Source organism: Achroia grisella, unplaced genomic scaffold (assembly GCF_030625045.1).
Source record: "Achroia grisella isolate CSIRO2021 unplaced genomic scaffold, CSIRO_AGI_Agris_v1 utg903, whole genome shotgun sequence".
NCBI classification, from domain to species: Eukaryota; Metazoa; Arthropoda; class Insecta; order Lepidoptera; family Pyralidae; genus Achroia; species Achroia grisella.
In genome coordinates, this window is record NW_026713061.1 from 2,947,832 (window position 1) to 2,964,176 (window position 16,345).

The 16,345-nt window shown below is 32.8% G+C and overlaps 1 protein-coding gene across 1 annotated transcript in view; it reads right to left on the reverse strand.

Moving 5' to 3' along the window:
* The window catches only part of LOC131853663 (T-box transcription factor TBX20-like), a 74,144-nt gene that overhangs the window by 12,976 nt on the left and 44,823 nt on the right, over positions 1-16,345 (reverse strand). Inside the window, exon 4 of the mRNA XM_059204643.1 lies at positions 14,257-14,530. Within this exon, the coding sequence (XP_059060626.1) occupies positions 14,257-14,530 (274 nt within the window). The remainder of the gene's footprint in view (positions 1-14,256; positions 14,531-16,345) is intronic.

Consider the following 16,345-nt stretch of genomic DNA (forward strand, 5'->3'; position numbering starts at 1 on the left):
CAGAGATTTTTTTTATTAAATTCTTAATAATTAAAATTGGCTCGGCGCTGTATAGAAAACTATATCAATATATTTATAGTCATTATCTCTATTTATATCATACATAGGAATTATTATCATCCAAGTCGTATAATTGTTATCAGATAGGTAATAAATAATATGTTTTTCAAAATATACGTTTTATAAGTTATGTCTGCTGATCTACCAACTCATAAAGAAAGCGGAAACGAGTGACCAGTATCATTATTATCCACTAACAAATAATAAAATATTAAAACAAAAATATAATATATAATAAAAATAACTAAAGAGCATTTCGATCAGGTTAGTATTTAAAAAAAAACGTATCGAACCACAACGATGCGACATACAGACACCAATGTATTACATATATCACCTCTCTTTTTACGTATGGGGTTAAAAAAACCATGCCCATGGTTTAAAAAAATGCCAATTGACAGTGCGCGAGTGATGCAGCGAACGCGAGCGGCCGATGGCCCGTGACCGGCCGTCAATAACCCGCCCGTCGATATTTCGATTAGCGCGGAATTCGCGGATTACGTCGGATTTTCGCCTCCGCGTCGCCGCACCGACAAATTGCCCTATTTGTACCTTCCAGCTCGCATTAATGATAATGTAGTATGATAGGAATTGCCTGCTTAGGTAGATATCTGTTTGTATTGGTTCATTTTGCTGAAAATTAATTGCGCACGTAACTAAACTAGGATGTTGCCATATCGTTATTGTATTTGTACAGAGTCATTCTCTTAAAGAGAATATAGCATAAAGCAGAAGTATGGTAAAATAAGAATAAATTTGATATCTTTGAACAAGTGACTGCATAATTTGTATGAAGCTTTTCAAAATTATTTTCAAGTTTCCATTTTGTTTTTGGTCAAGGTATTCAGTTTTATGACCTGATTTTTTTATGTTTACCTTCACTGGCTATGCTAACTTTGAGAATAAGGTCGACGAAATAATAATAACAAAAATTATCACAAACAAAAGAGCACCAAAATCAGTTCAGAATAACAATTATTGACCAGACTATGTAAGTACCTACCATACACACTTTAGTTTATTGTAAAAAAACTATATTCAGAAATAAATATATAAATGATATAAAGGAAAGAATAAATATTCCTACATCAATTGCAATAATTCTTAATAAATGTAAGAATTTTACAATAAATGTAGAAAGGTTTATGTTAACTATATTGCTTCTGTGTGTCAGTTTAAAGTACTTATAACTAATGAATTCATTTATACATCAAGTCTTTGCTAAATATAAGATGTCAACAGGCTGAACTGTGAGGGCAACGTAGGCGGGTACAGTCGCGTACAAATTTTATAATTATGAGACTAAAATATAATAATATAATATAATAATAATCAAAGTCTTAATTGAATAGTCAAGTTTTTAAGGAATATGTAATTAGACGAAGCCTAAGTTCACTGTTTCAGTATAGGCAGGTTACGAGTATATATATAGTGAATGACTCTGCGAAATTTGGTCTGGATTATTAAAATTTACAAGTTTACCTTTTGAACGTTAATTGACTTTACCTAAATCTACCTACAAGATATACGAATAATTATGTTAAATACTCATACACATTAATAATTTACCCACGAATACACCTAAATGTTAGTTAATATAGTCATTCATCAAAAATCTCTAATATTAAAAAAAACTCTCTGTGAGCCTCTTAATGTCAAGTAAAAACGAAAGGTTAAATAGAAATCTATCAGATGCGTATTTCAATACATTTGCTTATTTAATAATTAATTTTAAAATTAAGTCTCAAATAGGTGTGTATGAAGTATAGGCATTTCAATTAATAAAGATTATTAATAATGTGTTATTACGAAGTCATTTAAATTATTACGATAAGTTACTTATCTTATATATCAATCAGGTTCTCATATGCTAACGAAATCATTAAAAACGATATAAACATTTAAACTAGCTACGACGATCGTTTTACATGGGAATGATAGAGAAAATTCCCGCGTTACAGAATCAATAAAATATGTTTTGAGACAAGTGTCATTGACATATTTTATTTATTCATATTTTAGCACTACTACAAGTAGTTAATGCTAAAATTGAATGTCATGATTATGTTACGTCAAAGTAAATGTTATTTATTCATAAATGACATTTTTACCGCGGTTGCACTTTCGAATTTTTTACGAATATCATTTCTGCATTAGAGCAGTCTTCATTACAAAATAAACAATAACAACGAATTTTGTTGATTTATGTAATATTTGACGATAGATTGTTATATGTATAAAAAGAAATAAACTATGTTATATTGAAATAAACTGATGATAAAAGTATCTAGCGAGGCTGATAACTGAAACTATACTGAGATGTTTTAAGGAATTGTTAAATTTTGTGTAATAGTGTGATTACCATTAAATATTAACATATATATATCCTTTAAATAAAAAAAAACATCTGTTAAGTCATATTAAAGCAAAGCTAAAATATTACTCACTAAATGATTATATAAATGTCAAATATGCATAGCAATCATTGTTCCTGTACAGTATTAGAAATAGACATCTAAATGAGTAAACCATTTTAACATATTGGCATTTAATAGGAAAAGATATTCTGTTGAATTTCTTGCCAGTTTTTCAGAAATGAATCTATAGAATGAACTAGACGATAGGAAAATGAAAGTCTAGTTTGTTCTATAAAAAAAATATTTGATAGAAAAAACTTGACTTTCATTAGCAATTAAACTGTACTATATGAATAATTTATTTATGATTTCGATATTGATTCTATTAAAAAAAATTCAATTTTAATATTTTAATATTAAAATTGAATTTTTGAAGTTGATGAAGAAAGAAATATACCATTAAATATTAAATAAAAATTATGCTTTTATTATATATCCTTCCACTTATAATTTTCCACACGACTGTAGCAGCACGCGAGAGCGGTAAAGCGATGAGAAACGATGTTCTAAAGTAGCGGATTTCTGCGCATTTACATTAGTTAGTTGCGGACAACGAGCCCGTTTTTATGCTCCAATCGCACTCATAAATACACCAAATTATTATTTACACACCGTATTTTGGCGAAAACATTTTTATTTAATTTGTATAATACGCTCGTTAGTAACGTCTAATATTATTTGTATTCTACTGTCAAGCAGGTAGTCGACGTTTGAATACCAAAATGTTAATTTGATACAATTTACCACTGGAATGTAAAAACATATTTAAAATACATTTATAAAATGTACCATGTAAAATGTAGAATATTGTTCAGTATTAAAACATTAAAGAAAACTAATGGAAATTGGCGACTATAGTCTTAAGACAAAAAGACCAACAGATTGATATCCAATTTATCAGTTAAGCATAGCAGAATAATATGCTATGATCAGCATATTATACCTACTGTAATGGTTTAGCGTTGGTCATGCTGTCATTTCTGGGATATAAGTCTGTCTGTCATTTAAGGAGGATAATTTCCTTCAGTGGATAGAAGTGTTCCCTTAAAATAGTAAAACTTATTTTTATATTTCTATATAGATACTTATATTATTTATACCATATACACATGATAAAAATCAGTAGAGAGAATACCTACAGGAATTTGTAACCGTAAAATACATTAATAATATAAATTGTATCTGTACCTATAGTTGTAAAGTACAATAAAACACTTAAAATCAACCGTTACATGAACCGTTTATCAATTTAATCTTTTATTAGCCCAAAGATCTCAAGTTCACAAACTCGTGGAACATTAAAATAACTTACATGTACGTAAACGTTCATCATAACATCGGTGGCAGTAAAATATCTTCAAATAAAATACACGCTCGTAAAGAGAGTGACATCAGGAGTCGAATGGAAAACAGGTAAATCGTCATTTAACTAGATAGGCTCACGTCGCGTCGCGCATCGTCGGGGAGTCACTATAAATGTCACCTCGGAATGAAAAAAGTTTAGGATTATTATAAAACGAGCTGCGATTGAAATGAAGTGAGACGACAGAGTGAAAAACAAACACAAACTGAGGGACCAAGTGAGAAATGTTATGTCGCAGCGGACGCCGGGTGCCCCCCGCGACGTCCTCTCGAAGCTTAAGAAGCCATCATTACAGTGTTTGATTAATGCCAGCATCGTATCATTGGAATCACGTCACTGCCGTACCTAAGGATCATAACTTTGCTAAATGAGCTCAATACCTCACAACATCAATAGCAATCATTTGCATACAATACAGCGAACTCGCTAGACAGCATTCCATCAGATAAATTTATGTTCAAGTAATATGTTCAATCCGTTTAAAATTATACAATAATGGAATTATAAAACTATTGGAAAGTTAATAAAGAAAACTGTTACGCAAATAATATAGTAGAATTAGATACACTAAATAACCAAACAGTATTTACAAGTAATTAAATTATATGCCGAAAATACAAAATTGATAAGCACTTATAGCATTTCATCATTTGAACAAAAGTTAACACTGTATACCTATACAAAGAAGTTTCTTTTACACCATTTATTTTAATGTTCATCTATTATAGTTATACAATTACTTTAATGGTCAGGATGTTATTTATCATTAGGTATTAATCGCCCCTCAACTAGGTACATAATTACGTTATGCTAGTTGTGCCCACAATTGGTATAATTTTTAGTTTATATGATATTTTCTTCTTTATAAAATAATTGAAATGGAATAAAAACAAACGGTTATGTCCAAACATAGATAACGTATGTCTGATATAACACATAACAGATAAAATTCCAAAGAATATAAAATTCAAATATAACAATTCCATTTTTTTTTCATATAATGTACATAGACACGTCTCTTTTATGATTTTATTATACGCGTGTTTAATATAAAATTTTAATGCTCAGAGTTTTTATGCAAGGGGCGATTGTAGTTAATCGTTAATTAATAAAATAACTTGCAATGTACGTGTATGTTTGCTTATAAGTAATTTTATCGGCAATAATTGTCATTGTGGAGTGATTTATTTATTATACGTTTCGTTACTTGGGAAGACAGTATGTTTGCTTGGAAGTCCATAAAGTTCGGTATTTAGTAGGTAAGCGGTAACTGAGATGACAACAGACTAACTCGTAACTCCGGACGCACATTCAAATCCAATAAACATCGAAATAAGCAAACATAATGTAATTCAAAGTTGTAGTTACAAGTTTAGTCGATCGCTATAGACGATTTACTATTATCATAATATAAAACAAAGTCGCTATCGCTGTCTGTCCCTATGCTTCATCCCATATGCTGAAATCTTTAAAACTACGCAACGGATTTTGAAGCGGTTTTTTAATAGATAGAGTGATGCAAAGAGGAAGCTTCATATGTATAATACATGTAGGTACACCCGTGCGAAGCCGGGGTGGGTAGCTAGTTAGGTAATATGTGTCCGGGAATTATAAATTAGTAGACGTTATAATTTAGTCGTGTGGAAATTATTAATTTTACATAATAACACTGCTTCTGTAGATAAGTGTAAAGTTATCTAAGTCAGAGGGCTCTGCAAAACGGAGGCGAATGCTAGTAACTATGCTTGGAATTTTGGGCGTTTATATTGACGCTCTGGCAAGTTTTAAACATTTTTATTAAAATAGAGTTTTACTAAAATACAGTGTTTTATCTAAATTTTAAAATAAAAATAAATTTGGGATGTGATTTTTGTAACTTGAAAATGAATGCAGGAAGAGAGCCTATTGCCATTTCTCGGATTATTTTTTTTCTTACCGATGTTCCCATCACCGAAAAGTCAATTAGACAGAAATATCATTGGACACCCAGTGCTTTAATATCAACCAGATTCAAACTGACATCCTTTAGGTAAGAGTTAGAGTAGTAAAATACTTGTCCACAACACTTACAACTCTCCATCACTACGTCTATAAAATATAATACCTACTAAAAACGACATAAGTAAAATTTTTATTAGCGACATAAATCTAAGTATTTGGTAACAGCGGTAAACGGAAACGGTTTACTAAATACAGTTTGAAATAACAACGTTCTCTATGGTACTACAACACGGCCGCCCACTTATTACAAACCATTTCGCCGACTGTACCTGCATATTAGGTGTCATAGAGTAATGGAAACACCAAGAAACATGCACGTGTGAAATCATAAATACCCATATTTCTTTGTGAGTCAAAGTATTTAGTAAAAAAGTGTGTTTCTTATAACGTTACCTACATTATTATCTAATATAAGTAATTTTAGAATCAGATAGAAAATATGCGAATACCACACAACGAAATAGCAAAATCATTATACTATATAATATATATAGCGTAAGAATTAAACGAAAATACAATAGAAATCAAACAATAAGGAAATATTACAGCATTGGTATATTAAAATTCTACCATATTGACTACCAAATGGCAAATAACGATCGTATCACTAATAACTATTTAATAAATATAACTGTATTTGTTATATTCAATTATATTAATCACTTTAACAAGACATTTCTTGTGAAACACGTCCTTGATATGAAAATCAGAATTGGAACCCATTATGTAGAGACAAAGGAGAAATCAATATATAGAACATTTGTATCTTCTAGTGATAGTTAGTTTGAATCAAAATCAATGATTTTTATGAAACCTGACACTCGCTAAACTCTACAAAACGATGAAATAATTCAGGGGAAACATAAAATAATCGGAATGCTTAAAGTAACAATAGACAAGACCACCCAGCCTATACTACATTCAAACGTTTCTATATTTTTTGTAAAAGTAAAAGAAACTTTATTGAATACTTTTGATTACGATACTGCTAAAAAAATGTCTGGCAATAAGAGTATTTATGATTATGGGCAATATTAATGTGATACCCGCTGTTGGGATGGTGAAAATGGCTAATATAAAACTGTTGTTTTTTAATCGCCACAAGCGAGCAAAGTTTGCAAAAGTCAAAGGATAAGTCAGCAAAACATTTTTATCGATGTAAGTAAACGATCGAATTATAAGCAATAAAACCAATGAATATAAAACGACGCAAACGAACACCGGCCGCGGTCGTTTCCGCTCGGCTCACCGCTACGCGCTCACTCCCTCTTCATTACGCCTACCCTTATTATGATATAAAAATAATTCATGAGATCCTCCACAAACATTGTGTCAATGTATAATACCAGTTTATTCTATTAAGAACTTGTCATATTTCTTGGTCCCATATTTTTATTAACTCGCACCTTTTTAGTATTTGGGCCGATGAATTATTATCAGAGTAAATTTAAATATCTCCGAATCACCACTTAATGTTATGTTGGAATAAATTAACATTACCTTACAATATAACGATAATCATTACATTACTAACTTAAACTATTTGAAGGCAAATATTCGAAATATGTGAATTAGTGAACAAGAACTCCTGAAACACCACGTATATCAGGAATAGTTTCTATCTAGACTCTGTAGATGGACTGAACCTTTTTCGCAGCTAGGTAGGTAGGTAATGCTATATTAATCATACAAGATCTCATGCGGCCTAAGTACTCAATATTTCGCAGGGTGATAATTAACACTCAAAAAACATTTTAAGTTTCTACTGAGAAACTCTATATTCTTCATATGTATTTAGGAATACTTATATCCTTTTTGGTATAAAAATTAGAGGCTCAGAATAATTATGTTTGTAACAACAACATAGTTTAAGGTGATATCAATATTTTCGACTATGAAAATATTAATATCACCTCAAACTATATTCTCGATTATTTGACTAAAGTTTTTCAAAAATTATATATAACATATTATATATCCTGCGATCATTTTATATTATTGACTAAGTAGATATATGATCTTTGGTCTGTATATATAATCTACATTACATTTTACTATAGAATAGATAATAACACATATTAAGACATTTTCTTTTAAAGCAACATAATTTTCCGTGGCGTGTCTGTCAACAGGAAAAACAATTTACTATTCACATATAACAACATCGTGAATAGGTAATGGGAGACGCACATAACGTATACGGTTAGGGTGATTATATCGTCCACTGTAGATATCACTACCAATAGATTTGTCGTAGATACGAACAGCCGATAAGCATGACCGATACTCTAAACAGTTATATGACGATGCCTCTAGAATATCTTATTTTTAATAAAGATGAAAACATTGATGTTGAAGTTTGACTAATGTATATGCATGGCGTGTTCATTAAACAAATGTCTGAAGTGCTAGTTTTTGTACCCCACACTGTACGCATTGAGGCCGTGGGTATTTACATAATAAAGTGGGTAAATTAAAATTCAAAACTTTCTTAGAAAAATATATTTAGGTATTTTTTTCTTGCTAACAATCTATTCGTGTGAAACAACCTCTAATTATACTAATTTTAGGAATGAACGGTAGAAGCCAATGCAGAAGCGTTCAGCGGGTGTATAACTCGTATAAGTTAGTACAACCTGTGCGCAGGGCAGCGCGCCGCAGGAGTTCTACTGACGCCGAATAACTTATTAATTTATATTACACTTTTATGCTCACATCCACTACCTACTCAAATCACCTGTCTACAGTGTTTGTTTTCGTAATTGCCATACCCTCGAATACGCTAACGACGTGAAAAATATTAACAGTAATTAAAAACGCAAATGATCACTCGGAATTGATGTTTGTCGTTGTTCATTAAGACAACATGGAGGACCGAGAGTTTTATTAAATTTTATTGCCCAAATATCTGCACTGTGGCGCGAATGCCATCGTAAATTAAATACGAAATATTAACGACAGAATTTCGCAGATAACAGCGTGATACGGGTACTCTGATCAATTCACGACTCGGATTGCATATTCACTGTTCATCCAATGTATATTTTACAGATTTTAAATCTGTTTTCACAACATTACCATAAATGCTAAATAGGTAATATTTTTATATATATTGTACTATTGACAGTATTTGAAAGAAGACTAGGTATTTCTAATTCTTTAATTCCATTAGGAAGGTATTAATCTCAATGGTATTAGTAATATTAAATATTTAAGATATAAATCTTAATACAGGAAGTTGGTAAGTTGTGAGTTTATGCCATGTTTAGTATTGTGTGCGAATCTTCAGATTATTATTATAATATAAGAAAAAAATTACTTCAAAGTTTTCACTTTAAAAACGAACATATCTAGTAATTATAAGTAAATACATGCCTATGTAATGCCTCCCTGTTCTTCCTTCTGTCATTATATCACCTTTTTCTTTATAAGTTTTAAACCTATTCTATAACTAATTTCCTCTTATACGACACCTTAATCCAGGATATATTTTTTCTTTTAAAATCACAAGCATAACTTCATACAATCTTTAAGATTATCCGTAAATTGTTACGTTAACTACTGTCGATGCGCAATACATAATCATCTTGATCCTTGTTCTGAGAAAAATATAAACAAACAGCCAGTGTGAATATTGCACACTTGCATCTTGAGCGTATTATAATTGGTCGTTCTACTTCAGTCGGATGTTGCATAAAATAAATAATACGATAGTAAGTCTAACGACATAATTTCTAGTGTAATATATGGTATAAATGAGTGTGATTACGGGATATTGTGTGTTAGGGCCCACGTCTTGTATATTTATTGCTGGTAATGCTATTTCTCTACTATGACGCGTTAACGTTATTTTTTTTTCTAAATGAGTTCATTACACGACATGTAATATAAAGAAATATAGCAACTGGATTTTTTTTATTTATTTATTTACTTTGGGCTACTTTATGGCCCATATAATATATTACACATATAAAAAAATATCTGTTATAAAAGTTCAATAAGTATGTGTACATACAATTAAAGTTATTGTCAAGGTAAATGCATGTTGCATTACGATCATTCTCATAGTGTAATAAATTTTATTTTTGTATTGTATTAATGTATGATACTACACTACACTACTTCTGAAACTTATTAATTCTAATCTTATATATCTATACTACATACTCGTATAATTCAATTATTTATATAAGATTTTATACTAAAATGTTATATCTATGCATAGATCTACATATGTATAATGATAAATAGTTATGCCTACGTATGTATAACTCTATTCTAGTCAATTCGGCTAATTTTATTTTATTATTTTGTCACCAGGCAATTTTTTTGTTGGATGATAAATGAAACAACGCACACGCCTGCGCAGAAGGTATTTACTGGTCAGACACCAGTAGAGGATAGTAGAATGATCAATCAAGTAAGTCTGGCCAGACAGACCATTATCACCTGACTATTAGCAAATATAGCACTAAGTATGTAGATAGTTAATACTATATATTAAATATATACTATATATAAATAAACAATATTAAAAACTGGCCCAATTCTGACGATATTACATTCTAAAGAGTATTACTAAACCTAAATAAAAGGTAAAAATCCATCAACACTCCTACAAACCGGATTAGTAGGTCCCTGACAGTGTGCGAGTTTTTATTAATTCTCATTATTTAAGTAAACGGCCAAAAGGCCGATCATTAATCATCACGATACCATTCATCATTAATGTTAGCCTGTGAATACTCAAAACCAGCAATTTCCATATTTTCATTAATTAAACATACGTTTCTTGCAGCAATTAGTCTTAAATTGAATGTATCGCTGTGTTCATCTTACGTTAGAAATCTAAAAGCAGAAACAATTATTTAACCCGTTGCAGACGTGGTGTAGCACTTTTGGCCACGGGTGTACAGATTGTAGGTTGACGGGACCGTGTGCCAATGGGTGAGAGTTCGAACTCGAGGAACACAATTGTGGCCCGTCAACGCTGCGCTTTCGTGTGACCGTTCTCATGAATTGTAACTCAGTGACCCCGATTCGTGTACGAAACAATTTTTAGTTAACCCCACCATAGCTTGTTGAAATAAGGTTTCATAATAATATTACATTTTCACAGGTAAGACAGTAACAACTTAAATCATCGTTCCTTGCTTGTTTCGTCCACATTCATAATCCATAAGCTTAATTAATATATTTATTAATGAAAAATTGCTTTTTAAATTTGTACAATTAATGAAAGTAAATTAGATCATAAAATATTTCATATATTTTGAAAAAAAAAACCAATTGTTCGATACAAGCTTCAATTTGAGAAACCATTATCACAAAAAATTGATGTTATACTAAAATATAAGTAATTTCATTAAAATGATTTTAATATATATCATAGCATAGCATATCAGAAAGTCAAACATTAATCACAAAAATTGAAAAAGAAAATATGATGAGTACTTATATACTTATAGTAATTTTAATGAAATAAACTTAAACGACATGTATACGATCAGACCCGCGGCTACATTCGCAGGGTTAAGAAATTACAAGGCTTGTGAATGCAGTAGTTATTTCAGTATTATTCGAATACAGGTAGTTAAGTCGCGAGTTGATGATTAATTCGTCCGTTTCATGGAGTTTTTGTTCCACAATTAGGCGCGAGGCACGCGTGCCTCCGTCCAACTCGCACGTCGCCATATTGCGTGGCCGGCCACTCCGTTGTTATATACTAATATTAACGAGTCGCTCGCACTAGTTCCGTTCTTGATAATTTATAGTTAATTAGGAACTTTATTTATAAATTTCGACGTATTTACGTTCAATTTAGCCTTCTATGATATAAGAGCTGAGATTATGGAACACGGATAGCAAAAACCGGTTGGACGTTTTATTGTTTGGAATGCGTAAACCACATTTCACGCTTTGACCTACATAATTAGCTTTAATATAACAAACTGTTCCCTGGTACGTGGGTACGATAGCCATCAGTCCCTGGGCTATGGGAAAGCCAATTAGGTGTATTTTTCGTCAGAATCGGGTCCATTCATCACCGAGCCACGCCCGCTTCGTTCCGTTCTGTTGCCGTTCTGACTCCACCACTCCGCTTAATGCCACTAATATACCCTCGTCTTTTTAATTTAACCTAATTATTAGAAGTACTTATTATATAAAAATAATTATGACTGCAACTACCTTCTATAACATTTATTACTCTTGCACAAAACATAGGCCTTACGATCAAGAGGTCCATAATTCTAATGTGACAATTGCCATCCCTCCAATCGAACATACTATATTTTCTATATAACTAAACTAGTCATATAGAACTAAAATATTTATTTATAAAATGTATACTCATAGTAGACAGCCTACATCTATATAAAGTGAAAACATGTAAGAAAAATACTCTTCATAATCACTTTAATTGACCGCTCCTAATCACCCTGATATATAGATATGATATGTAAAAACATTCATAATCATTAATACAAATGTTTGTTCCATTCGAGGTATCGAACCCGCGACCATCGGAAATACGGTAATGTGCTATACGGCTATGTATCATTTAGTAGGTATAAACAATATACAATACAATAATATTTACATGACTACTAGTAAACAAAATACTACAAAACTTGCATCTACACAACGTTGTACTATCGAATGAAATCAATTACTACATCACCGATAACGTCAAATTTTAAAACCTTCATAACATAACTGTTATACTCGATTTACCTACCAATCTTACTACTATACTAGAACTGCATTACTGTAAAAAGTAAATACTACTACGGTTCAGGTTACAGTGGTTGTTAGTATGACATTTGCATTGGGCAGCACCTGCAGCGCGGAGGTAAGTAGCCGGGATGCCGGCTGACACACCATGTGCGACTAATTTGTTGCCAACGCCACATTACCGTCACCACCGACGCCCGAGGTGTCGCGCAGACCGGCAATTTTACAAGTAATTCTATAAATTGCCGCACGCAAAAGGAAATGGTGTGGGTGACACAATCATCCCGAACGACTCTGATGGATAATTGACGCGAAAATGGGATTGACGTGTGTTTATTATTTTATGGACTCGTTAATATGAAATCTTTATGTAATTGTTCACTGGTCTAAACGTTGGGTTTGTACGTAATTCTTGAGGTTATATTATAAACTCAGCAAAAACCTATATATGTGCAATTTTTTTAGGAACTACGAACGACACGATATATGATAGTGTGTATAATTAGGATACTAAATTTTCACACGCCGCGCCGCCGCGCCGTCCTGTTTTACCGCGCTATTATCAGTATAGTGAATTTTAACTTTCAAAATTACTAAGTATCATGTAATAAGTAATCATATCATGCCTCGGTTTCATTAAGTGTATGACCATGATGACCATGACCATACCTGTGTTTTACAAGTCTGGGCTGCTAAGCCCAGACTTGTAAAACCCACGTAGATTTGTGCAAAATCTCTCTCGGTAAAGTTTCTACCCGACTTTCTATTGATCACGCATGTGATAGCAATATTCATATCCAATTGTAGATATATTTTCTAATATAATTTCCTTACAAATCACAAAATAAATGCTTTATTGTTATGGATTGAAAAGCGCAGTGTTATGACAAAGAAACGAGACGAGAACGTTTTAGTAGATGTAGAGTAAAGCCACAGCCGGAGCTCGTTAGTGCCAATGATCCCTGGAGCGACCCGTAAATCAACTGTTTTACGTCAACACTTTATAGCTCATTCAGACTCCTCGGCCGCTTTATCACCTTGTTCCTGGCAATACAACCTTAACGCAACGTTTACTCATGTACCAATTGGTACTGTGTCAAGTCCAACTTTATGACAATACAACTTATTGACTCGCTTTGGTCAATTATTATTAACTTCATATGTAATACATATGAAATTTATTGTTACCATTAATTGTGCATATAATCCGTATTACGCCACCTATATTCAGTATTAAGCATTACGACTATGAACTCATCTATCTCGTTTGATTTTTAACCTTTTTCTTAAATACACGACAGTTTGACATTCCCACCTTCCCACCTTCGACTCAAAAACCTTGCCTGATGGCAATTTTTGTATAATCTAATAGAATATCTCTGTCATATTTTATTCTTTGGCTTGTATTTGCAATACTTATTGTTACTAAAAAATATTCAACCAGACTTGTGACAGAAATACAGAAATTCTTTTAAGATTATTATTATTTTAGGAGAAAGTATTCATTTTGAAATGGTTGTGTTTTAATCTAGTTTATATTAGTATATTTGGCCATTTTTATCTCTTTCCCAATTTTTTAAAAAACCTAATCGTGCCATTTGAATATTTCTACATTATAGGCCAACCTGCAATTATATAGAAACAAATATAGGTATAAAACTTCCAAATTTTTATACTGACCTGTCCATTCTTATCCATTTCATTGTTGGTGAGTTTGACCTTCTCAAAAGAGACGACTTGCTTTCTCAGCTGATCACCGGAGAAGGGCGAGTCAGGGTGTGGGTAGAGGCGCGCAGGGGCTGGTGGGTCTGCCTTGCCGGCGACCAGCCACGAGGAGCGGTGGTACGCGTACCGGTACCGCTTCCCGTCCACCGGTACCACATCCAGCAGCACCGCGTACCGCGCCTCCGAGCGACACCCCGCAAACGATACACGCACCGTCGGAAACATGCGTCTGTGTGACAAATAAATTTTATTATACACAATGAAATATTCAATGTTGTAAAAAGTTTATTTTATTATGTAAAACATGAAGTTATTACAAAAATATTTTTTTACGATTATTGCGACAAATTATGACAGCACGAAACTCGTAGCTTTCAACCATAAATTTAGAACGTCTGCGCCGCGGACACGCTGCGCTAATGACCTCATAAGAACCGACAGAAAACTAAATTAGACATTAAGAATCAAAAGCTTATAAAGCCCGAAAGTGTTTTACGAGACCAAAACACATGCTCGCAATAAAAAAAGATGATTAATGCATCTTAACAAAAACTGCCAGAGATCCGGCCGCGGACGGTGACTTGTATAATTATAGGGTAAAACGCGAACTAGGAAATCAAACAAATATGATGTATTCGATTTTAATGCACCCTTAAATGGGCCGAAGCGCTTCCTGCCGGCCGGGGGCGATAATATCTCGCCACCGATTATTTATGACGCAATCTTCCATAATATTATTTTTTATAATATTTAAACGTCACTTTAGTAATTTCGAAACCCAAACAAGTAGTCGGAGGCTTGTCAGATTAGATAATCGTTGACTAACAATTTGTCCGGTTGTCTTAACGCGATCGGACGTTCTGTGCACCGCGCCACGTTTGTTTCTGTACCTTTATAAATATTTTAAATATCGAGTTGACATAACGATACTCGGAATTTATTATTGAATTCCTTAAGTGCGAGCAATAAAATCCAGGAGTGAAAGAAAGAATTATTAGCACCCATAAACTACGGACGCGGTGTCAAACTATCTATAAGAAAAGTATGATAATAATAAATAGAAGAGACCTATAAAATTCTGAACGCACGTGGGGACCGCGACGATGATAAAGCACGGTGTATTGAAGCCTCCGTTGAGAGTTAAGCACTAGTCATAAATAAATCGTATTAAGGTATGTCTTGAATGGTGGTTCCGTATCGGCGGAGCGGGATCTCTCGTCGCGTACGACAATAAGTCGCTGTCACCCGCGTTTATGAGCGTGTCATTAGGGCGAGAGTTGCGCGACATCGCAGCGATGCTGTGCCACCCAGCGCGGCCGCCTAATGAGCCGCATCCATCACGGATAACAATCGATACCAATACAAATTCCTCCGGTGTGCCACGTGACATCATACTAATTGAAATGTTTGCAAACAATATGTTGCACGTAACATAGTTGTAAAGACAATCATGCGTTCTTTTTAACTTCAGTAACTGTTTCTATTCGCTTACTACATATTAATAACGGTAAAATTTGCTTTATTAATATATAAGTATTTAAGTTTTACTGACTTTGAACTCATTCCAAGGGGCTCTTGATGGCTATCAAATTGAATATATACCTTCATAACATGTGATATAGAGAAGTCTATATGCTACTGTTTATACTGATCAATCAATACTTCTTGTATTACTGATGACGGACGTAGTCGCGTGTAAAAGCTAGTTATAAAAACAGACAGGTACCTACCAAATAAGCTATATTTATCTGAACAAAATAAAATAGCATTGATGTTTTGGCAGCTAATATATCTGTGGTGAACGTAACTCTAACATATGAAATTATTCTCACATTTTAAAATAAAATGTTGTAAATGAATGGTGTTCGCAGCGGGACCACGATCAAGCTGCCCAAATATTATAGAAACAAAGGCAAACTATTTCATATTAATACGGCTTTTCGTAAGTAATGATATTGACGTACGCCGGCGGTTGGTCGAGCCCATTTACATAATTCATTAATAACCGTCCGCCCGAGATGCCCTCAGATAAGCTTTAACAAAC